The sequence below is a fragment of the Ambystoma mexicanum genome, chromosome 13, assembly GCF_040938575.1.
Source record: "Ambystoma mexicanum isolate Mex_15411 chromosome 13, UKY_AmexF1_1, whole genome shotgun sequence".
In the NCBI taxonomy this organism is placed as follows: domain Eukaryota; kingdom Metazoa; phylum Chordata; class Amphibia; order Caudata; family Ambystomatidae; genus Ambystoma; species Ambystoma mexicanum.
Window position 1 is genome coordinate 725,998,659 of NC_090938.1, and position 26,777 is coordinate 726,025,435.

Genomic DNA, 26,777 nt, shown 5'->3' on the forward strand with positions numbered 1-26,777 from the left:
CACAGTTGATGGAACTGAGATTGCCTCGGGGCCTGTAACTCATTCCACTTCAGAGATGACACTGTTGAGTCAAGATGGGCATCGAGAGACTATTGTGTTTGATCTAATCAAAGCCCCACAGTTCCAGATAATACTGGGGATGCCATGGTTGGAAACACATAATCCTTGTATAGAATGGCGAGAGAAGTGAATAACCTTCCTGGATTGTGCACACACCTGTTACCCGGAGAAAACTTTGAACAAAGGCCTGGCTACAGTCGTTAACCCAATCGCGCAGTTACCTCAGGAATACCAAGAATTTCAGGATGTTTTTCAAAAAGAACAGGCCAATACATGACCTCCTCACAGATCATACGATTGTCAAATCGACCTCCTACCCGGTGCACAACCCCCATGCAGAAGAATCTACGCCCTCACGGAACCTGAAAATCTTCACCTACGGCAATACTTGGACCAATACCTTGCTAATGGCTTTATTCGTCTTTCCAAGTCGCCTGCATCCTCAGCTTTATTCTTCGTGCCAAAAAAGGAAGGTGACCTTAGTACGTGCATAGATTACCGCACGTTAAATCAGATTACGGTAAAAAAACGATACCCATTGCCTCTGATCCCCGAATTACTAGACCAAGTAAAGGATGCTTGTATCTACACTAAGTTAGATCTCCGAGGGGCATATCATCTGGCACGTGTCAAGAAAGGCGACGAATGCAAGACTGCCTTTCGCACCAAGTATGGATTATTCGAATATCAGGTGATGCCCTTCAGGTTGTGCAATGCACCAGCAGCCTTCCAGTATTTTATGAACGATGTCCTTTGTGAACTCATTGACGTCTGTGTCGTTGTATACATAGATGATATTCTAGTGTACTCCTCCTCAGAATCAGACCATGTTAAGCACGTGCGTGCAGTCCTTGAGAAACTACGCCAGCACAAGTTATATGCAAAATTGGAAAAATGTGTTTTTCATGCTACGTTGCATTTCTTGGATTTATCCTGATTCCAAAGGGAGTCCGAATGGACTCTCGAAAGGTGGACGCAATTCTCAAGTGGCCATCACCCAGTTCAGTCAAAGGGGTACAAAGCATGCTCGGATTTGCTAATTTCTACCGCAGATTCATTCCGGACTTCTCCCATGTTGTACACCCCATCACAGCACTTTTGAGAAAAAACAAACGCTTCTTGTGGACCGAAGAGGCTGAAAAGGCCTTCCAAGAGCTGAAAGCGAAATTCACATCAGCACCTGTCTTAAAGCATCCACGCCCTGAGCTTCCATACATAGTACAAACTGATGCATCCAGTTTAGCCATGGGAGCTGTCCTGTCCCAGAAGGATCCTGAAACTGGTCAACTTCACCCAGTAGCGTTTTGGTCCAGAAAGTTCTCAGCACCTGAGTTAAACTATGCGATTACCGATAAAGAGCTATTAGCTATCAAATCGGCCTTTAAGGCTTATTCGGCACTACCTTCTTGGTGCCAGGCATACCATTACCGTAATCACTGATCACCGGAACCTGCAGTATTTAAAAACAGCCAAAGCCCAATCATCGCGACAACTTCGATGGGCATTGTTCTTTGCCGAATTCGATTTCGTGATCACTTATCGACCAGGCCGCAAAAATGGCAAAGCAGATGTCTTATCCCGAATAGGGATGGGAGAAGCATACCGGTGCCAATAATTCCCGAGCAAAGAATTCTTGGCATAACTACTCAACAGACACTAGAAGATATTCATTCAAAAATCCAACAACTCTTCGATCCAGCAACCCTGCAGGACTGGGTAAAGAAAGGCCCAGACTACTCAGTCGTCAATGACCTACCTTAGTATCAAGAACGACTATTTCTACCACACAAGGAAATACAAGAACTAGTCATCACCGATTACCATGACACCCTGATGGAAGGGCACCCAGGTATCGCAAAAACTGAAGCGAAAATTAAGAGAGAGTTCTGGTGGCCCACTTGGCGAAAAGACATAAAGTCATTTGTGATGTCTTGTGGCATTTGCGCCCAAAACAAAAGCCAGAAGAAAAAACCCGCTGGCCTTTTACAACCTTTGGATATTCCACCTACACCATGGCACACCTTGTCATTAGACTTTATTACAGATCTACCTCCATGTAATGGTTTTAACACCATCCTAGTTATTGTGGATCTTTTTTCCAAGATGGCCCACTTTATTCCTTTAAAAGGATTACCTTCCGCTTCAATTTTGGCCAAGGAGTTCCTCGAAAACATTTTTCGAATACACGGATTTCCTTCCGTATTGGTCTCTGACCGAGGCAGTCAATTAATTTCACAATTTTGGAAGAAATGTTGTCGATTGGAGCAAATCGACGTGAGGTTATCAACCAGTCACCATCCCCAGACCGATGGTCAGACGGAGAGGACCAACCAGACCCTTGAACAGTACCTACATTGCATGCTGCACCAGACCGAAAGCAATTGGAAGGATATTTTATGGATTTCAGAATATGCATACAATAACTCAGCACATTCTGGAACTGGACAAAGCCCCTTCTATACCATATACGGACATCACCCTCGAACCTCAGAACTCGATTCGCCGCAGCACTTAGAAATGCCTGCAGTTAGTCATTTACACTCTACTATTACACAAGCCTTTAAGGAGTCAACAGAACATTTGAAACAAGCGAAAGAGAAATATAAGAAAAATGCTGATCAACATGGAAGCAATGCTCCACGATATCAGATTGGGGATCAAGTTTGGCTGGCTACAAAACACATACCTCTAAAAGGAACTCAGACTTTTAATCCTAGGTATTTGGGACCTTACACTATTAAGGCCATTATCAACCCGGTGGCCGTCAAGTTGGAATTACGCTCTAATATGCGGACCCATCCTGTCTTTCATGTTTCACTTCTGAAACCAGTTCAACCCGGGACAAGACTTGCCAAACCACCTGACCCTATCCTAATAGATGGAGAACCTGAATTCGAGGTAAAGAATATCCTGGACTCTAAGTTGGTTAAATCAAGACTTTTTTATTTAATCGACTGAAAAGGTTACGGACCACAGGAAAGGTCATGGGAGCCTAGTGACCACGTTCATGCACCTCGGTTGGTGAAGAAATTCCATCGGAACTTCCCAGACAAACCAGGGCCAAGGGGAAGAACAACTTTAGGAGGGGCCTTGGGGGGGAGTGCTGTCATGAGGCCTACCCCCGGCCAACCGGATCAAGCCCATCAGCCCCAGGAACAGGCATCCAGACATTTACAAAAACCCCAGCAGCCCCATCTAGGGGCTGTCTGGGTTCAGTCCTGGCGCCGTAGGCACCAGGCTCATAATAAAAATCAGTCCTGGCGCCATAGGCGCCAGGCTCATAGACATTACTTACCTCATGCAGACCATGCTGCAAATAAATCCAAGCCAACGTGAGGCCTGGATGGGACTATTTTACTACAGGGACTATTTTTTACCCGGGTGTGGTCCTGGGGAACTTCTTTCCTGGGACTGCTTTGGAGGCTATTTAAACCACGCGAGAACAGCAGCACATGCTTGGTGTTATTCTGCATCCAGCAGCGTGACTCTCACTGTGCCTGCAGCCAGCATACAGTCTTCTGCCACGCCCGCGTGCCTGCAGCCAGCATACAGTCTTCTGCCACGCCCGCCTCGAATCCGGAGCTCCTAGAATAAAGAGGAAGAAAAGGACAAGGTTAGAAAACAAACTTATTTCAAATTCCTCACCTGATTCCGGATCCATTTCATCTCCCGACCTGGAAAGTACATCAGTCCTGCACGCGTCGCTTCGCCAGCTCCAGCACAGCGCCATACTCACCAGTTCTCACAGCATCTTTCGATCCGGCACTGTCTCCATCATTTCTTCGCTGTACTCCGGCACCTAGGGGCACAAGAATAACAAGGTGAGCCAAGGGAATCAACAAAAACCTCTTACCACCATAGACTTACCTGATTTACCACCGGCGGTATTATTCTCCATATCTTCATATGCCGCATCTGTAAAGAGGGAGAAAAACAACACGTAACGCATGCAATAGTTACCGGACAGCGTTGGGTAACACAGGCTCTTACCTGAACACCAGCAGCAGCTACGAGACCTTCTTCTCACAAACTCAGTTGCAACTTAAGGAAGGAAGGGGACAAGAGTGCACATCGGGCACATTGAACTCTTTGAACTTGATACTTACCAATCCCACCTGGGACATCAGAGTCAATGCTTACCAGAACTCTCCCAACGCCTTCAAACCAGTGAAGTAACTGGTATCTACGCGCCCCTGCAAGACACGCAGGATGGAGAGCTCATCTTTTACAAACATAAGGTGAGGTTACTAAGGGGATATCGGAGGTGATTAGTGGGGGAGAGCGAGAACAGTTGGGAGGCCATCCCTAAAACCCACAGGTGGCTAATCCCTGTCTCCACTTGCAGGAAAATACTTCTTCGGGTCCAACAGACAAGACTAGGCGTGCCAGTCCAGACAGTCATCTCTGCACTACGCATCACGTTGACGGAGACCGCAGCTGTCAAGGTCCGATCGACACCCCTGTGGGGTCCAGGTGAGCATAACAACTTTTTGGTCTATTCACTCACCGTTCACGTTTTTCGTCTTCGTACCCTCAGGATCACCGCCTTTATTACCGCCTCTTCGAGCCGCTTTCTGATCCGCTTCTCGTAGATGTGGGAGGGGTTTCTATCTGAAAATAGGGGTGCCGTCAAACCTTTCCTTGCAAGGATTTTTCCTATTCTAACCACTATCTACGGGGAGCTTCACCTCCTATCAGCTGAATGGCAAAGGTTGTGCGATATTGCAGAGACTCTAAAGTTACTAATGTCGACGGCTGATGGTATCTTATCTAACCATCAAATCTCTGCTGCCAAGTGAACTGGAGGCTTCCAGCCCTTTAAGATGAGTAGCAATACCCTGGCGATGGATGGGGATGCAGATTGTAATCAAACATCAATAATCCAGACTACACAAATAGTTTGGCAAAAGTTTGTCTGTTTTAATGCAAGTATTTAAAACAGAGAGTACAACGAACATCAGCAATCGCTCGATACTCTGACTCTAACTACTTCATAAAAACGATGGGTTCTTATACTCATAATTGGTCATAGCTGACGTGTTGACCTGCGTCATTACCAATGACATCCTACATGGCAAACTACAGAAACTTATCGGGAAGCAGAATTGCTTCTAAGTGAATAACTAAGCATAGGTTCTATATCTGTACGGAGTAACAGAAAGAGGTAATAGCATAGTTAACATCAGGTGGGGCAACTAAGCCCTCCCCTCAAAATGGCCACTATGAACGTCACTAAATGTACAACGTCCTATTGGCTACACAAATATAGGGCCCCAAACTACGTGGTTCCTTACAATTGGTTGGCTACTAACCCCCGTCAGTCATTTTCCACCTACGTGAGCAGCACGCAGACCGAACATCCAGGGGCGGGTGAGCTTGTCTTGAATCCAGCTTCCCATCAATTACAAATGTGATCCATCATCACCTCAATAGTCCAGTGTCAATTCGTACTTTGAAGTTGGCCGTGAGTATGTACTGTTCACTGAGAATTTTTAAGGAGTATGGTTACTATCCGGCTTCCGTGCGTAGGTGTGATCTTCTCATCCGTCCAGCTTTCTTCCATCACGTGACTGGACACCATGAATTGAGCCTTTTCATGTATTTGATTTTATTCTACAATAGTCCACTGATGTCTTTTGTTTTTGCTTGACCTTCTTGAACAGGAGCTTCTGTTCTTTCACGTTAATTGTATCTAATGTTAGCCAATTCTAGTTTTTATAAGACCTTTGCTCTTTGGCTCATCCAACTCCTTAGCTGAAATATATTCTGTTTAATCCAATTGCTTTTTATAACTGCGACACTAGAATTGAGGCCTTCCTCGTTGTTCAGTACTGCTTTATACGTAGTGGAAACATTCTTTCCTTACTTAATCCACATGTATCTATGAGGTACATGTATATGTTGGCGCTTGCCGCGGTCTAATCTATTTAAGCATGTGGCTAGCTTCATGATCCCTTTGCTGCTTGCGTTTCATTGCATCTGTACACGTTTAAACTAACTAAGTTTCTTCATCAGATTTGTGGCATAAGATGTCACTTATCCTCGGTATTTCTTTGTTCTTTATAAATCGGCTGCCTCTCTGGTCTGGTTATCCTTCTATTTGGGTGTCGATTCATCTTTGTATGACATCACCACTCATCCTGGTCATTCAGTTTCTTTGTTTCATCAGGAATTTCGTTCAAATGGCCATCATATTGTCTTGGATGCAAGTATGGTTTCCTTAATGGCTTCTTTACCTCCCATATTCTCTTAGGTATAGGTACTCTTATGGGTACTGCACATAATCCACGCTCTCTTCTTTGCTGGTTTAATTGCTCACTACTTTGGTTCATATGTTTCAGGTAATGTAGGCGGGGCAGGTGGAGTGGGGGTACGTGGCGTACTTTACTGAGAAATGTAAAGTAGATGGAGTCTATAGGATTTTCTTTTGTTCTATTTTTTTAATGTAAAATGTGCTTCTTAAAGGAACCTTTCTTTTGTTGTTTTTTATGTGTTTTTTTGCAGGAGAGGTAGGAAAGTAAGGTGGGGAGGGAAATGAGGGAAGGGGTACCAACCACACACATGGAGGGGCAGGTGGACAGGGGAAAATGTTGCGTGTGTGTAAAATCTAATGTAGAGGGCAGTGCTTCTCATGCTCCTTGATTACAGCTTCAAAAGCACTTTGAAATTGTTCCCCCCTGCAGAGTGGTGTGTTGCAGTATATACAGAGTACTGTATTCTTTGAAAGACATGGATAAACAGCCTCTTATATTGCTTACAAGGTAGCTGGTAGCATGCTGTGTCCCACAGAAGTAGGCTGTGTGGTTACAGTATTGGTTGAGGAAGATGATGTGAGGTGGAGGAAGACAGCCTACTACTTTCCAAGAAAGGAACAGCCTTTCTGAGAGCATTGCAGTGGTTGGATTTGGTGTGGCAGCGCATGGAGGTGGTCCCGTAGGAGTACTGCCCAGGTTTTCCGCGACTGAGTGCAATGTGTGTGCATTTCACTTCGGTAGCTTTAGCCTTTGGTACATTTCCAACAGTGGTAAAGAACTGCCACCCCCATGATTCTCTCTGTGTGCTAGAGGTAGGCACTTCCTCTACCTCATGTTCCTGGTCCTCTTCATTTACTTTTTTTGAAATATTGCACTTCTTTCATTGTGTAGCTCTTCCAGCTGGTGGTGATGGTGGCGCTTGAGGAGGAGGGATGGCAATAGCTGATGCCATTTCCAAGATAAATAGCAGTTTTCCTCAAATTCTTCCAAGTATGTGCTGCATGCTCATTGTTAATGGATAAATTGTAAGAATAGGTGTAGGAACCGTGCAAGGTAACATTTTGAGCTTCAAAGTTCCTAGATGAGCTGGAAAATGCAGTTCCGAACTGTTAGCGAAGCACGGACCCATTCGTGAAGTGCAGACACGTTTGCAGACATGTCATCATGCCACACGCGAGCATGTCATCACTTGACACTGTCCAAAAACTCTGAGATGACGTCAGACGTTCGCGAACATCGGCAAACACAAAAACAGTGGAAAAAGTTGCAAAAAGTGTATAGAAGTGTTAAAAATGATGTTAGAAGGTGGGGAATGGCAGAGTTTTAAGGTGAAACTTTCTAAATTGGAGACAAATTTTGCTCTATTGGGGTAAGTATGATATTAGTAAGTTGTAGCAAATTAGGGTGCACTGATAAAAACCCATGAAATTCACTGAAAAAACGTTGTTAAAGGGACATTATGGTTAAGTTGCACTAATAAAAACCCATGAAATTCAATGTAAAAATGTTTGTAAAGGATGTTATGGTTAGGTTGCACATATAAAAACCTATGAAACTCAATGAAAAATCTTTGTTAAAGGGATGTTATGGCGACAAGTAAAAACAAAAACCCTCAGAAATTGTCCAGTTATGGTAAGCTAAGAAACCATAACTTGCGCCACCACTGTGCACTGCTAAGACAAACACCCATTACATGAAAGATGACATGACAAGCCCCTCTTCCCTTTCCATTTCGGCCTCACGCATAAGGAGAAGAAGAAGGAAGCAACGGCTGCGGCAGCTGTGAGTGCCGCGGCCGCCACAATGAGGTAAGTGGGGAGAGGGGATCATGTAAAAAGGGGTCTGAGGGTGGGGGAAAGAATGCGGGTGGGGGAGGCGGCCATCAGGTGGTTTGGAACGCAGGCTAACATCGGGAGATTCAGCCTGCATTTCAAGCCTCCTGATTGGCTGGCTCCCAGCCAAGCCTGCTAATGTAAATGATGGACACAAACTCTCACCTCTTTAGCCCACTATGCAGAGATAGCAAATTTAAATCCCTCCCTACAGACATCAAACAACAGAACTCTACACCTCTACAGCCAACTTAAATTCTACCCGGTATAGGCAATGTGTTGTAACAACACGAGCAGACAAGGCTCTTATCCAGACAAAGCTTCTTTGCACTCAACAAACACCACCTAGAAACAGGCCCAGCCAGAGCACCCAGGTGCTTCCAAATTGCAGTCATCGGTACAGCAGCAGAGCTATCTTGCATTTTCCCTCTCTCCTCACACACGTAGCCTGCACATCTCTCTTTCAGAACGGCCAGAGGGGCTGGGCACCATGCAAATGGCAGCAATGCGCGGTATAACTCCCATTGACATAACATAACAGCACAATAAATGGTTGTGTTGGGCACATAATGTTTCACAAGATGTGTCTGGCGGGCACTAAATGGTACGGTCGGTCTGGCAGGCACGTAATGTTTCTGAAGAATGCAAAATGTTTCTGATGGTTGCATAATGCTTCTTATGGCACAAAACATGCCTGATTTGTTTATTTATTTACATTTTTGATAAAGCGCCAGCTCGCCCGAAGGCTTCAGGGCGCACATTGGCTCACATTTTGTTTAAAAGGGACATGCCATGCTCATCTTCAAAAATGAGCATAATGAGAGCATACACGTGTTTGCTGTCGCCAAACAACAAGCCAGTTGACGCCAGTTGATGGCATTGTGGACTATCTTGAAGATTTATAGGAAGTGAAATGAAGCCCTTTAAAACACAGATTTCTAGCCTTCTAGAAAGAAGTCTTTTAGAATCACTAGCTGTCACCATTTACTACAAATTAATTTAGGATGAGCGACTCTGGGCTTGTTAGTAAGTGCAATGATTTACGTTAAATGGCGGTTTGATGTAATGTATGGTGGAAATGTTTAGTATAACAGCATATGCTATGTGTGGATGGCCAGTGGCCCAACACTGCACCCTTCCCCTTCCCTTTCTGAATAACTTGCTCTGTGTTTCTTGTTGCAGGGTTTTGATCACAGCTCCCAACATCATCCACGTGGACGTGCCGGAGTCTGTGGCGATACAGGTGGAGGGAGCCACCGGCGATACCAAATTCGAGGTCTACTTTGAGAATCAGCTGCAGAGTAAGAGCTGCTCACCCAAAGAGACTTTCACACTGAACCAAGGCAACAACTTCATTGAGGTCAAGAAGCTGAAGGTAGGAAGGGGTCTTCCATCTGTTGCCCTCTCTGCCCCACAGAACCCTCGCCATGTCTAGTCTTTCTGGATCATCCCATTGGCCGCGGTAAATGAGAACGCCCTCTTGGGGATAAGGCATGATAACACTCCAATCAATGTCCAATGTATTCATTCTTTCACTGGGTAATTTGTAATGTGCTACACACCACTTCCTAGTGCCGAGCAAAGGGTGATTATCATGAAGTTTGGCAAGACGAGAAAGCAAAGCCTAAATGAGAAGAGTGGGTCTCATTTAAGACACAGGTGTAGAGAAAAGAGACCTCTTCTGAGGAGTCACACCGTGCGCATTATTATTTCCATGTCCTGAAGAAGACTCACACTAAGACATGAAACATGTGTCGACTTAGCTATCTATTCTGGCTGTATGATTGTCGACTTTTGATGTGGAATGAAATGAAGGAATCTTGATAAATAATTCAAGCCTTTTGAAGTATCTCATAAGAAGAAAGTCACTTGAATCTTTTTGACTAAACACATTGATCCTTACCAAAACAGCGCAGTGCTCTTTACACACGTTTTTGTTTGCTCCATAATAAGGTGCTGCATTTCACTGTCCAAGTTCACTGCAATCTGTATTCCTTAAGTAAATCACTAATTATTGCCTGCATGGATGGTCACTTCGTGCTGCTGCAGATGAGGCCAATTTGAATTGGGGGAGGAGGCATGGATTGAGTATCATTTCCTGCTAAACATTAGTCTCATTCCATTTGCCTAACTAAATATGGCATTTATTTATATATTTATTTATTGTGTATTATAGTACAAGTTGTACTTTTAACACAAAATAGAAAAGAAAATGCCATTAAATTAATTTATAAATAAGGCCGTTTCAAGCAGAGCAATATTTGATCATTTGTTCTGATAGATATTTGGTGTAGGAATGTTTTATGGAAAAACATGTCTTTAAGGCCGGTGTAGGCTTTGGGTGGTCTTGGCAAAGTCTTACCTCACCACATAAGTTGTTCCAGAGTTCTGGGCCAAGGGTGGCAGGTCTTCTGCCGCCATGTTTATTTTCTTGTTGTTGGGCGGAGTCTGCTATCCTTGAAATTATGATTCTTGTTGGAATTTAGTGGTTTGTTCATTTGGGCATGCTTTTGGGATCATTTTCCTAGTGATCCAGGATTACACTACTTAGGAATTTGAAGAGCAGTTTGATGATCAATGAGCCGGTGGAGGGATGTGAGTGCAGGTGTAATGAGGCCCTGTCTTTTATGGACTTGTACCATCCACGCCATGCAATTTTGTACAAGTTGGAATTACTTTCTTTTCCTTTTTAGATAGCTTACAATTAGGTGTTGGGCCGTTTGTAAAGAAAAAGGGATATCCTTAAACAGATGTGGGTCATTAGAACAGCTACAATTTACATGTTTTACACTCCTCGCTTCCTGAGAGCTTACGGTCTGGGGGTACGCCTGGTCAACTCTTCCATTAATGACAAGGAAAAAACAGAACTGAAGCCAACGGGCACGGCTCAAACTATTTATGCCACGGATGACGTTGACGCACAACGGCAGCCTACGAGTAACGTCGACACCATGACATCGAGCACAGCGCCCTCTGGTGAAAATAAAATTCAGAAGCAGCAAAGCTGAGTGATACGAATATACCTCAAGTATTTGGGGAACTCAGGCAAGTGTGCAACTTTTAGACGCATGCAGCCCATGCAGGTCCTTATTAATTTGGATAAACCTCTATGCAGTCTTCCATTAAATTGAAGTGAATTTTTCTTTTGGGCTTTGCTAACAGAAAAAGGAGCCCAAGAGGCAATGGGAATTTCTGTAAAGCAAGCTCGCTTGAACAGTAATGTTTTCACGTGAATAGCTTTGAGTTACAGCTCTGCATGGCGGATGCCTTTCCTTTTTAGTTTTGGCTGATTGGTGGCGCAAGCACTAATTGGTAACTGCTGTCATGTTCATGGTGGAGGACTGAGGAGTAATGCGACCTCAAACTGTGTGTACACTTCCACATGCAAAATAGTGCACTAGTAAAAGGTACGCCTGCGCTGAATGATGCTGAGTGTAGGTTACCTGAAGCAGGGGGAGTTGCTCCTGTACAGTGTAAAGGGTAGAGGGGCTCTGCCGGTCTGGAGCATTCTTCTGCTGCCAACCCCATTGTGCAGTAGCACCTGGAGCATTCCAAGTCGTTGTCTGGACTTTTGTGGGACGCTTCAGATCTCGCTGGTGATTGGTGGGATCAGCAAATTGTTAAGGGAGGCAGTGCCTCCTGGTGAGAGTGGGCTGACTGGTGTTTCGAACAGTGCTTGTATTGTGGAACAGTTTTTAGATCATGGGGCAGTGTTTAGGTCATGTGAATAGAGTTTAAACCGTGGAATGTTTTTTGGGTCATGTAACAGTGTTTGGATTGTGAAACAGTGTTTGGATCCTGCAACAGTGTTTGGATCATGGAATAGAGTTTGGATCATGAAATATTGTCTGGACTATTGAAGAGTCTTTGGTTCACAGGGCCGCGTCTGGCTTGTGGAACAGTGTTTGGCTTGCGTAATGGTGTTAGTATCATGGAACAGCATGTGTGTCCCGGAACGATGTGTGGATCGTGGAACTGAGTTTGGATTCTGGAACCATGTTTGGATCATTAAATGTTGTGTTGATAATAGAAACATATTTGGATTGTGGATTGGTGTTTGGATTGTGCAATAGTATTTGAACTGAGGAATGCTTTTTGGATCTTGGAGCAGTGTTGGAATCGTGGAATGGTGTTTGGATTAAGGAACAGTGTTTGGATTCTGAAACATTGCTTAGATCATGGAAAACTGTATCATGGAACTGTGTTTGGATCATGGAAAAGTGATTGGAACGTCTAACTGTGTTGTTATCACAAAACAGTCTGTGTATCATGGAAGCATGTTTGGATCGTGGCAGAGTGTTTAAATTGTGGAACAGTGTTTGCATCATGGAACATGGAGCATTGTTTTATATGGCTCTGGGGCTGACTTTCCCAGAGACTGCTTGTTTTGGGTACACCCTACGGGTGGGACCTGAATGAATGGTAAGAGGAGTAAAATCACATCTGTGTTGTGGGTGTCTGGTTTTGGTTGCATGGCACAATGCCTCTGGAGCCAGCCCTGTCTGAAACTGAGCAAATGCAGAGTGAGCTCTGAAACCCTGGGAGTTGTCTCTAATACACATCCACTGTTGTGAGTGTCTGGTTTTGAGTGAATGGCCTGAATGCCTGTGACCCTGATTGGGTGCTGCACGATGAATGCACTGGTGTGTGATTGGCTGACTGAGCCTAGTTCTGACTGATTGAATGGGGGAATTTGTGAATAACAGAAGACCCCTCACTTACCTCTGTGTCTGAAGCCAGAAGTCTGAAGTCAGAAGATAGTAGCTTGGAGTGTTCCTGGAAGCTTGTATCCTGAATCCAGCTGGAAGAAGAAGTTCTGCTGCTGCAAACCATCACCAAATCCAAAGGCTGCTGTGCTGATTGAAGGACTGATCAGAGAGGACCTGGAGAGGCGACCTTTTCTCGTAGCTACGAGGGGACATTGTACAACTGCTGTTTTTCACCCAAAGTGTCCTGTAAACCCGTCCTGAGTGTCTGCTGTCCTGCAGAGTTATCTTTGTGGGACTTGAATAAGAGTGTCCAGCCATCTTGATGCCAAGAAGTCCACCAGCGTCATCCAGGGCCGGGAGGCTGACTGTGACCATTGGAAAGTCAGATTGGTGTGTATTGTCCGGAAGGGGAAGGGGAGAAAAGTGCTGCTTGATGTCCGGCGCTTGCCAAGTTCCATCCAACTTAAGAAATATTCAAGTTGCTCTGCAACCTCGACATCTATCCACTTTTCCACAGCTGAGGAAGTCCAGAGTCGCTGCTTTCAGAGAAGTGCCTGCCGGTGGATTTCCCCGCCATTCTGCACCGAAGAACAAGCCCTGAGGGTCCAGACTTGGTGAAGGTCAGCAGGGCAGACCAGTGCTCAGGTGAAACTCAGCAGAAGCGGTCATGTCATCCGTGTTGCGGCTGCAGCACTGAAGAAGCGAACAGCGACAAACCGCAAACCGACAAAACCCAACACCTATTTCTGCCGCTGTACCCGTGGCCATCGAAAGTCAGCGATGGAAACCAAAGAACTCATCTTCACCTCCCAAGCCATGTCAAGGTCCACAGTGAGTTTCAGCTTCATGGGACATCCACAGCCGGCGTAGTAACACGACCAAGGAGACCACCGCGACAGACCCTCACTGCAGCCTTTCCGACACTGCTTGGTTCCCTTCTCCTGCTCGACTGTGATGAAGAGCATCATCGAGTAAAGCTGAGAGACTCCACCACTTTGCCTTTCAAGGCACCCAACACTGTGACGAGGAAGAGGGGCTTCCTCTTGAGTGGTTAATACAGGACTCCCGGATTTGTCTTGGATCCGGCTCTCCTGTTGCTTCCCAGATACTTTGTGGGGTGGTGGGACCTGTAGAAACAAGAACTGACAATTACTGAACATTTAAGGACTGGGCATTAATATAAAAGCAAAGTATAACTTACCTTTTATTGCAGGTTGCCCAGGTGGGGGTAGCTCCACACAGAATTGCATGGTTACCCTAAAAAGTATACTGCCAATGTTCTAAAGTAATTACCTACGTTTCTACATTTGTGTTTTGAGGTTGAAACAGTTCTTACTAATTTAAGGGCATTTTATGACAATTGCCGGTAGGGCCTTAATATTGAATCGAAGTAAACTGTGGTACCACATACAGGCCTCGAACAATCTATAAAAGCCTGCTAGACCTGCAGGTGGAGTAACTTAGTTTATCTACTCGACCTTAGAGGAATACACTCAACCCACAAACTGGATGGTACTTTTCTTTTTATTGAACAAAACATGGTGCCCACCTGAAGAAACATTACTGGTGCCGTCTTCTTGCATTTTCATAACCGTGTCGACCAATGCTGCTTTGATTTATTTAATATCAAAATTAACCAACACATTTTATTTTTTATTAGGAAAAACATGGCGACACATGAAACATGCTATACACAAAAATCCACAGATACTGATCACATGCAAAGACTTCCACCATTTAAAGTGCCTGTTGCGCTGGCAGCTGAAACACATTGCAGAGTTGTTCGATCTGTCATTTGCCCTTAATAACAATGCAAGTTGTTACACAGCACTTTGTGCTGAATTATTCCTGCTTGCGATGCACTGCCAGGTGTTATTATTACCCCACTTAATAGTGCTCAATTTGTGAAGCGTGTGCTGGCCTCATGTGCGAGGAGAACCCTTAACTTGGGAGTTGTCGTGAGAACTTGGGGAAGTGTGACATATGGAATCTTCTGATCCCTGCACAACCAGAGTTGGGGTCGACATGCACCACAAAGACACAGCTTAAACATGGTGCATCCTGCCATGCAGCACACTTCGAATGTATCATTTTCAGGCTGGGACTTTACATAGCAGCTTGCTGTGCAAGTAGTTTCCATGTAGTTTGGATTTGTATATGTTCAGAGCTAATTGTTGGGGTGCTGGCCTGCATACCATGCTTTGTGGGCTTTTACTCCGGCCCCCGCTCTGGGTATCACCGCTATGTTCTGGGTATTTAAAGAGATTCTTGAGGGCTGTCCTTTTGAGAGGGCGTTGGTTGATGGTGAGTGACCCTCTGGGTATAGTTGTCTCAAGCGCTGCCAGAATGTTTGAAAGACAGAACTTATCCTATCCCCAAATATAAGCCAAGGGGCCCAGCCTGAGGGAACTGCAATCACTGAGTCTCTCAAGAAAAGGGTGCCGTGCTCCAGTGTTCCTCTTTTTAAGTTCTAATGATGCAATGAGTGCAAATGTTTTGGGCATTGGCACAATGCACGATTAACATGCTCCCGACTGCCGTGCCTGCCCCGTAGTGCCACCGGGATTTCTCCACACAGCCCGGCTGCACCACGGATGCCCCCCCCCCCCCACGCCGCCTCATAAACACTGAGGTGCTCCTGGAGGCATCTTCACCGGGGGATAGATTGATGGACTAACAAAGGGAGTGCTGTGCCAAGTAAAATCGATGCCTCCCGCTTGGAGAGCATGTTGGGCGGATAGTAAATGGCTGCTGCTGGGGGGTGGAGATTAATGTCAACCATGGCTGATCCCCCACCACTGCCATGCAATAAAGCCAGCCACGAGCCAAACACAGCAACAACATGACTTGTGTAACTAACATGCCACATGTAACAGCGCCTAGATGCCTGCAGGTTCAGTGCGCTTTATAGATGTAAACAAAACAATACAATGCAATTTAACACACCTTTGGTAGCACGCACAATATAGATAGCTTGTTTTTTTCATTTGAATCTATCAATGTTGACTGCAAAAGGTTACATACATCAAGCCATTTTTAAATTGCAGTACAGGTGGTTTGAAACACAGAGCAAACAGTACAAGGACAAAAAATGACTGGACCAAAAAATGCCACAGCCTAAATTGACACGGTCAGCTAACGGTATGCTCATAGGTAAAGAAATACTGGTGTAAAGTATGCAAAGAGCAGTGTATATCATTCAACAGTAGGTGGCGCTGCCCTGATTCAAGCTCTTAATACTGAACCCTCGAGCATGCCTGTAAGGGAGAAAACTATTGTCGGAAGCTTGCTGGCTGAGAATAGAAATATGCAGCCGTAACAACACTGTTGAAAGATGCTAGATAGACCATTGAAAGTCTGGGCACAGTGCACTGCTGCCACCTAGAGGCTTTACAGAGAGTGCAGCATCTTTACTATTAACAAAGAAATAAAACGGCCTTCATGGAAAGGAGAGAAGGGACTACTACTTCTTCCTTTCCGTGACGGCCTGTCGCGGATCGGGAGCAGACGCGGTGGGGACAGAAGTGTTCCCAGCACGTCTGCTCCAGAAATGGACAAAAAAGACGGTAAGTGGGGTTGGGAGAGCAGGGAGGGGATTCTTTGGATTGGAGGTGCGGGGGGAGGGAAGAACACTTACCTCATCCCCGGTGGGGGAAGATGGCAGCCTCCAGCTGTGTGGTAGCTCGGAGCGGGGTAATCCCCGTTCCGAGCCTTCTCATTGGCTGAGTGGCTGCCACGCCCCCCACCCCTGCTTGGGACAAGGTAGGAACGTTATGGCAAGATGGATTCCCGGTCGGGTTACGCCCCGGCGAGGGCCAATGAGATTGCATGTTACAATCTCATTGTCCCTCGTCGGGTAATAATCACAAAGATTTCCTGAAGAGACTCGCCCGCCCTGACTAGTAGAACTAAAATGATAAAAGTACTTCTGAGTACAAAGTGAGTTATTTATTTGCATATATTAATCTAAACCTGATTTATCTAATAAAAGAACTGTGTTAGCACATAACATAGTATGTGGACAGTCCTTTGTGGGGGTCTAGGGATTCACTGTACCTAAGAACCAGCCTGCACCCACTCCCTGGAGTGTCAGCCTTGGTTGCTCATCCATTGCTACCATTTGAGAGCCTTGGCTGGGGTGCCTCTGTGCCTCTATCCCAACCATATAGTGGGTAGGGTCACTGACACCCCCCTCCAGTCTTTACAATGGAACACTGATGGATCATGGAACAGAGTTTGGATCGCAGAGTGGTTTTGGATCTTGGGATGATATTTGGATCATGGAGTGGTGCTTAGATCTTGGATTCGTGTTTGATTTTTGGAATGATCTTTGGACTATGGAACTGTGTTCGGATTGTAGTGACAGGTGCAGTGGCAGAAGAGTCTTCAGCACACTGGCTTGAGTCTCTCTATAGCACCTGAGTGCTCTGATCTGTGCTCTTCTTCCACAGGTCTCAGCTCAGCAGGTGAAATTATGTGGCATCGAGACCTTGAAGAGACAGAAATACATCCAGCTGGTGGCCGAGGGCCCCCTCTTCCCGAAAGCCCGCAAAGTGCCCATCCTGCTCTCCACCAAGAAGGGCTACCTCTTCATCCAGACCGACAAGCCCATATACACGCCCGCCCAGCAGGGTAAGAGGCCCACGGGCCACCGAGCCAGGTCCGAAGGGCAGAATTGACTCCTCTCTCTGGAGACCCTAGTCCATAGCACAGCCATTCTCACTGTATACAAGCTGATCTTTATAGCGTTGCATATTCCTGAATAAACATTGGATTCTTTCCTATTAAAGCTTTGATGAGTTTCCATCAAATTATTAGTGCCACATGCACAGGTAACACTGCTATTAGAGTAGGATCACCAGCACTGCTAACACCGCTATTAGAGTAGGATCGCCAGCACTGGTTACACCACTATTAGAGTAGGATCACCAGCACTGCTAACACCACTATTAGAGTAGGATCACCAGCACTGGTAACACCACTATTAGAGTAGGATCACCAGCACTGGTAACACCACTATTAGAGTAGGATCGCCAGCACTGGTAACACCACTATTAGAGTAGGAACGCCAGCACTGGTAAAACATCACTATTAGAGTAGGATAGCCAGTACTGGTAACACCGATATTAGAGTAGGATCGCCAGCACTGGTAACACCGCTATTAGAGTAGGATCACCAGCACTGGTAACACCGCTATTAGAGTAGGATCGCCAGCACTGGTAACACCGCTATTAGAGTAGGATCGCCAGCACTGGTAACACCGCTATTAGAGTAGGATCACCAGCACTGGTAACACCACTATTAGAGTAGGATCACCAGCACTGGTAACACCACTATTAGAGTAGGATCACCAGCACTGGTAACACCACTATTAGGATCACCAGCACTGGTAACACCACTATTAGAGTAGGATCGACAGCACTGGTAACACCGCTATTAGAGTAGGATCGCCAGCACTGGTAACACCACTATTAGAGTAGGATCACCAGCACTGGTAACACCACTATTAGAGTAGGATCGCCAGCACTGGTAACACCACTATTAGAGTAGGAACGCCAGCACTGGTAAAACATCACTATTAGAGTAGGATAGCCAGCACTGGTAACACCGATATTAGAGTAGGATCGCCAGCACTGGTAACACCGCTATTAGCGCTATTACATTAGGATCACCAGCACTGGTAACACCACTATTAGAGTAGGATCGCCAGCACTGGTAACACCGCTGTTAGAGTAGGATCGCCAGCACTGGTAACACCGCTATTAGAGTAAGATCACCAGCACTGGTAACACCACTATTAGAGTAGGATTGCCAGCACTGGTAACACCACTATTAGAGTAGGATCACTAGCACTGGTAACACCACTATTAGAATAGGATCACCAGCACTGGTAACACCACTATTAGAGTAGGATCACCAGCACTGGTAACACCGCTATTAGAGTAGGATCGACAGCACTGGTAACACCGCTATTAGAGTAGGATCACCAGCACTGGTAACAGCACTATTAGAGTAGGATCGCCAGCACTGGTAACACCACTATTAGAGTAGGATCGCCAGCACTGGTAACACCGCTATTAGAGTAGGAACTCCAGCACTGGTAACACCGCTATCAGAGTAGGATCACCAGCACTGGTAACACCACTATTAGAGTAGGATCACCAGCACTGGTAACACCACTATTAGAGTAGGATCGCCAGCACTGGTAACACCACTATTAGAGTAAGATCGCCAGCACTGGTAACACCACCATTAGAGTAGGATCGACAGCACTGGTAACACCGCTATTAGAGTAGGATCACCAGCACTGCTAACAGCACTATTAGAGTAGGATCACCAGCACTGGTAACACCACTATTAGAGTAGGCTCCCTAGCACTGATAACACAATTACTAGAATAGGATAACCAGCACAGGTAACATCACAACTAGGTTAGGATCACCAGCACTGGTAACATCGCTATTAGAGTAGGGTCAACAGCATTGCTAACACCACTACTAGAGTATGGGAACCAGCACTGCTAACACCACTATTAGAGTAGGATCACCAGCACTGGTAACATCACTATTAGAGTAGGATTGCCAGCATTGGTAACACCGCTATTAGAGTAGGATCACCAGCACTGGTAACACCACTATTAGAGTAGGATCACAAGCACTGGTAACACCACTATTAGAGTAGGATCACCAGCACTGGTAACACCACTATTAGAGTAGAATCGCCAGCACTGGTAACACCACTATTAGAGTAGGATCAGAAGCACTGGTAATATCACTATTAACACTACTATTAGAGTAGAATCACTAGCACTGGTAACATCACTATAAGAGTAGGATCACCAGCACTGGTAACACCGCTATTACAGTAGGATCACTAGCACTGGTAACAAAACTACTAGAATAGGATAACCAGCACTGGTAACACCACTATTAGAGTAGGATCACCAGCATTGGTAACACCACTATTAGACAAGCATAACCAGCACTGGTAAGACCACTATTAGAATAGGCTCACCAGCTCTGGTAACATCACAACTAGGTTAGGAACACCAGCACTGGTAACATCGCTATTAGAGTAGTGTCGACAGCATTGCTAACACCACTACTAGAGTATGGGAACCAGCACTGCTAACACCACTATTAGAGTAGGATCGCCAGCACTGGTAACACCAATATTAGAGTAGGATTGCCAGCATTGGTAACACCGCTATTAGAGTAGGATCACCAACACTGGTAACACCACTATTAGAGTAGGATCACAAGCACTGGTAACACCACTATTAGAGTAGGATCACCAGCACTGGTAACACCACTATAAGAGTAGGATCACCAGCACTGGTAACACCGCTATTAGAGTAGGATCACTAGCACTGGTAACACCACTACTAGAATAGGATAACCAGCACTGGTAACACCACTATTAGAGTAGGATCACCAGCATTGGCAACACCACTATTAGACAAGCATAACCAGCACTGGTAAGACCACTACTAGAATAGGCTCACCAGCTCTGGTAACATCACAACTGGGTTAGGAACACCAGCACTGGTAACATCGCTATTAGAGTAGTGTCGACAGCATTGCTAACACCACTACTAGAGTATGGGAACCAGCACTGCTAACACCACTATTAGAGTAGGATCGCCAGCACTGGTAACACCAATATTAGAGTAGGATCGGCAGCACTGGTAACACTGCTATTAGAGTAGGATCGCCAGCACTGGTAACACCGCTGTTAGAGTAGGATCGCCAGCACTGGTAACACCGCTATTAGAGTAAGATCACCAGCACTGGTAACACCACTATTAGAGTAGGATCGCCAGCACTGGTAACACCACTATTAGAGTAGGATCACTAGCACTGGTAACACCACTATTAGAATAGGATCACCAGCACTGGTAACACCACTATTAGAGTAGGATCACCAGCACTGGTAACACCGCTATTAGAGTAGGATCGACAGCACTGGTAACACCGCTATTAGAGTAGGATCACCAGCACTGGTAACAGCACTATTAGAGTAGGATCGCCAGCACTGGTAACACCACTATTAGAGTAGGATCGCCAGCACTGGTAACACCGCTATTAGAGTAGGAACTCCAGCACTGGTAACACCGCTATCAGAGTAGGATCACCAGCACTGGTAACACCACTATTAGAGTAGGATCACCAGCACTGGTAACACCACTATTAGAGTAGGATCGCCAGCACTGGTAACACCACTATTAGAGTAAGATCGCCAGCACTGGTAACACCACCATTAGAGTAGGATCGACAGCACTGGTAACACCGCTATTAGAGTAGGATCACCAGCACTGCTAACACCACTATTAGAGTAGGCTCCCTAGCACTGATAACACAATTACTAGAATAGGATAACCAGCACAGGTAACATCATAACTAGGTTAGGATCACCAGCACTGGTAACATCGCTATTAGAGTAGGGTCAACAGCATTGCTAACACCACTACTAGAGTATGGGAACCAGCACTGCTAACACCACTATTAGAGTAGGATCACCAGCACTGGTAACATCACTATTAGAGTAGGATTGCCAGCATTGGTAACACCGCTATTAGAGTAGGATCACCAGCACTGGTAACACCACTATTAGAGTAGGATCACAAGCACTGGTAACACCACTATTAGAGTAGGATCACCAGCACTGGTAACACCACTATTAGAGTAGAATCGCCAGCACTGGTAACACCACTATTAGAGTAGGATCAGAAGCACTGGTAATATCACTATTAACACTACTATTAGAGTAGAATCACTAGCACTGGTAACATCACTATAAGAGTAGGATCACCAGCACTGGTAACACCGCTATTACAGTAGGATCACTAGCACTGGTAACAAAACTACTAGAATAGGATAACCAGCACTGGTAACACCACTATTAGAGTAGGATCACCAGCATTGGTAACACCACTATTAGACAAGCATAACCAGCACTGGTAAGACCACTATTAGAATAGGCTCACCAGCTCTGGTAACATCACAACTAGGTTAGGAACACCAGCACTGGTAACATCGCTATTAGAGTAGTGTCGACAGCATTGCTAACACCACTACTAGAGTATGGGAACCAGCACTGCTAACACCACTATTAGAGTAGGATCGCCAGCACTGGTAACACCAATATTAGAGTAGGATTGCCAGCATTGGTAACACCGCTATTAGAGTAGGATCACCAGCACTGGTAACACCACTATTAGAGTAGGATCACAAGCACTGGTAACACCACTATTAGAGTAGGATCACCAGCACTGGTAACACCACTATAAGAGTAGGATCACCAGCACTGGTAACACCGCTATTAGAGTAGGATCACTAGCACTGGTAACACCACTACTAGAATAGGATAACCAGCACTGGTAACACCACTATTAGAGTAGGATCACCAGCATTGGCAACACCACTATTAGACAAGCATAACCAGCACTGGTAAGACCACTACTAGAATAGGCTCACCAGCTCTGGTAACATCACAACTGGGTTAGGAACACCAGCACTGGTAACATCGCTATTAGAGTAGTGTCGACAGCATTGCTAACACCACTACTAGAGTATGGGAACCAGCACTGCTAACACCACTATTAGAGTAGGATCGCCAGCACTGGTAACACCAATATTAGAGTAGGATCGGCAGCACTGGTAACACTGCTATTAGAGTAGGATCACCAGCACTGGTAACAGCACTATTAGAGTAGGATCACCAGCACTGGTAACACCACTATTAGAGTAGGATCACCAGCACTGGTAACACCACTATTAGAGTAGGATCGCCAGCACTGGTAACACTGCTATTAGAGTAGGATCACCAGCACTGGTAAAACATCACTATTAGAGTAGGATAGCCAGCACTGGTAACACCGATATTAGAGTAGGATCGCCAGCACTGGTAACACCACTATTAGAGTAGGATCACCAGCACTGGTAACACCACTATTAGAGTAGGATCGCCAGCACTGGTAACAATGCTATTAGAGTAGGATCGCCAGCACTGGTAACACCACTATTAGAGTAGGATCGCCAGCACTGGTAACACCGCTATCAGAGTAGGATCACCAGCACTGGTAACACCACTATTAGAGTAGGATCACCAGCACTGGTGACACCACTATTAGAGTAGGATCGCCAGCACTGGTAACACCACTATTAGAGTAGGATTGCCACTGGTAACACCACTATTAGAGTAGGATCGCCAGCACTGGTAACACCACTATTAGAGTAGGATCGCCAGCACTGGTAACACCACTATTAGAGTAAGATCGCCAGCACTGGTAACACCACCATTAGAGTAGGATCAACAGCACTGGTAACACCGCTATTAGAGTAGGATCACCAGCACTGCTAACAGCATTATTAGAGTAGGATCACCAGCACTGGTAACACCACTATTAGAGTAGGCTCCCTAGCACTGATAACACAATTACTAGAATAGGATAACCAGCACAGGTAACATCACAACTAGGTTAGGATCACCAGCACTGGTAACATCGCTATTAGAGTAGGGTCAACAGCATTGCTAACACCACTACTAGAGTATGGGAACCAGCACTGCTAACACCACTATTAGAGTAGGATCACCAGCACTGGTAACATCACTTTTAGAGTAGGATCACCAACACTGGTAACACCAATATTACAGTAGGATCACCAGCACTGCTAACACCACTATTAGAGTAGGATCGCCAGCACTGGTAACACCACTATTAGAGTAGGATTGCCAGCATTGGTAACACCGCTATTAGAGTAGGATCATCAGCACTGGTAACACCACTATTAGAGTAGGATCACAAGCACTGGTAACACCACTATAAGAGTAGGATCGCCAGCACTGGTAATATAACTATTAACACTACTATTAGAGTAGAATCACTAGCACTGGTAACATCACTATAAGAGTAGGATCACCAGCACTGGTAACACCGCTATTAGAGTAGGATCACTAGCACTGGTAACACCACTGCTAGAATAGGATAACCAGCACTGGTAACACCACTATTAGAGTAGGATCACCAGCATTGGTAACACCACTATTAGACAAGCATAACCAGCACTGGTAACACCACTACTAGAATAGGATCACCAGCTTTGGTAACATCACAACTAGGTTAGGATCACCAGCACTGGTAACATCGCTATTAGAGTAGGGTCAACAGCATTGCTAACACCACTACTAGAGTATGGGAACCAGCACTGCTAACACCACTATTAGAGTAGGATCACCAGCACTGGTAACAGCACTATTAGAGTAGGATCACCAGCACTGGTAACACCACTATTAGAGTAGGATCACCAGTTCTGGTAACACCACTATTAGAGTAGGATCGCCAGCACTGGTAACACTGCTATTAGAGTAGGATCACCAGCACTGGTAAAACATCCCTATTAGAGTAGGATCGCCAGCACTGGTAACACCACTATTAGAGTAGGATCACCAGCACTGGTAACACCACTATTAGAGTAGGATCGCCAGCACTGGTAACAACGCTATTAGAGTAGGATCACCAGCACTGGTAACACCACTATTAGAGTAGGATCGCCAGCACTGGTAACACCACTATTAGAGTAGGATCACCAGCACTGGTAACAGCACTATTAGAGTAGGATCGCCAGCACTGGTAACACCACTATTAGAGTAGGATCGCCAGCACTGGTAACACCGCTATTAGAGTAGGATTGCCAGCACTGGCAACACCGCTATCAGAGTAGGATCACCAGCACTGGTAACACCACTATTAGAGTAGGATCACCAGCACTGGTGATACCACTATTAGAGTAGGATCGCCAGCACTGGTAACACCACTATTAGAGTAGGATTGCCACTGGTAACACCACTATTAGAGTAGGATCGCAAGCACTGGTAACACCACTATTAGAGTAGGATCGCCAGCACTGGTAACACCACTATTAGAGTAAGATCGCCAGCACTGGTAACACCACCATTAGAGTAGGATCAACAGCACTGGTAACACCGCTTTTAGAGTAGGATCACCAGCACTGCTAACAGCATTATTAGAGTAGGATCACCAGCACTGGTAACACCACTATTAGGGTAGGCTCCCTAGCACTGATAACACAATTACTAGAATAGGATAACCAGCACAGGTAACATCACAACTAGGTTAGGATCACCAGCACTGGTAACATCGCTATTAGAGTAGGGTCAACAGCATTGCTAACACCACTACTAGAGTATGGGAACCAGCACTGCTAACACCACTATTTGAGTGGGATCACCAGCACTGGTAACATCACTTTTAGAGTAGGATCACCAACACTGGTAACACCAATATTACAGTAGGATCACCAGCACTGCTAACACCACTATTAGAGTAGGATCGCCAGCACTGGTAACACCACTATTAGAGTAGGATTGCCAGCATTGGTAACACCGCTATTAGAGTAGGATCACCAGCACTGATAACACCACTATTAGAGTAGGATCACAAGCACTGGTAACACCACTATAAGAGTAGGATCACCAGCACTGGTAACACCACTATTAGAGTAGGATCGCCAGAACTGGTAATATAACTATTAACACTACTATTAGAGTAGAATCACTAGCACTGGTAACATCACTATAAGAGTAGGATCACCAGCACTGGTAACACCGCTATTAGAGTAGGATCACTAGCACTGGTAACACCACTGCTAGAATAGGATAACCAGCACTGGTAACACCACTATTAGAGTAGGATCACCAGCATTGGTAACACCACTATTAGACAAGCATAACCAGCACTGGTAAGACCACTACTAGAATAGGCTCACCAGCTTTGGTAACATCACAACTAGGTTAGGATCACCAGCACTGGTAACATCGCTATTAGAGTAGGGTCAACAGCATTGCTAACACCACTACTAGAGTATGGGAACCAGCACTGCTAACACCACTATTAGAGTAGGATCGCCAGCACTGGTAACACCAATATTACAGTAGGATCGGCAGCACTGGTAACACTGCTATTAGAGTAGGATCACCAGCATTGGTAACAGCACTATTAGAGTAGGATCGACAGCACTGGTAACACCACTATTAGAGTAGGATCACCAGCACAGGTAACAGCACTTTTAGAGTAGGATCACCAGCACTGGTAACACCACTATTAGAGTAGGCTCCCTAGCACTGATAACACAACTACTAGAATAGGATAACCAGCACAGGTAACATGACAACTAGGTTAGGATCACCAGCACTGGTAATACCGCTATTAGAGTAGGGTCAACAGCACTGGTAACACCACTATTAGAGTAGAGTCACCAGCACTGGTAATATCACTATTAACACCACTATTAGAGTAGAATCACTAGCACTGGTAACATCACTATTAGGGTAGGATTACCAGCACTGGTAACACCGCTATTAGAGTAGGATCACTAGCACTGGTAACACCACTACTAGAATAGGATAACCAGCACTGGTAACACCACTGTTAGAGTAGGATCACCAGCATTGGTAACACCACTATTAGGCAAGCATAACCAGCACTGGTAAGACCACTACTAGAATAGGCTCACCAGCTCTGGTAACATCACAACTAGGTTAGGATCACCAGCACGGGTAACATCGCTATTAGTGTAGGGCCAACAGCATTGCTAACACCACTACTAGAGTATGGGAACCAGCACTGCTAACACCACTATTAGAGTAGGATCGACAGCACTGGTAACATCACTATTAGAGTGGGATCACCGGCACTGGTAACACCACTATTAGAGTAGAATCACCAGCACTGGTAATATCACTATTAACACCACTATTAGAGTAGAATCACTAGCACTGCTAACATCACTATTAGGGTAGGATTACCAGCACTGGTAACACCGCTATTAGAGTAGGGCCAACAGCATTGCTAACACCACTACTAGAGTATGGGAACCAGCACTGCTAACACCACTATTAGA

At 45.4% G+C, this 26,777-nt stretch overlaps 1 protein-coding gene across 1 annotated transcript in view; it reads left to right on the forward strand.

Moving 5' to 3' along the window:
• LOC138521816 (complement C4-B-like) overlaps positions 1-26,777 on the forward strand; it is a 528,615-nt gene that overhangs the window by 25,663 nt on the left and 476,175 nt on the right. The window contains exons 2-3 of the mRNA XM_069634932.1: positions 9,329-9,521; positions 17,307-17,487. Coding sequence (XP_069491033.1) covers positions 9,329-9,521; positions 17,307-17,487 — 374 coding nt within the window. The remainder of the gene's footprint in view (positions 1-9,328; positions 9,522-17,306; positions 17,488-26,777) is intronic.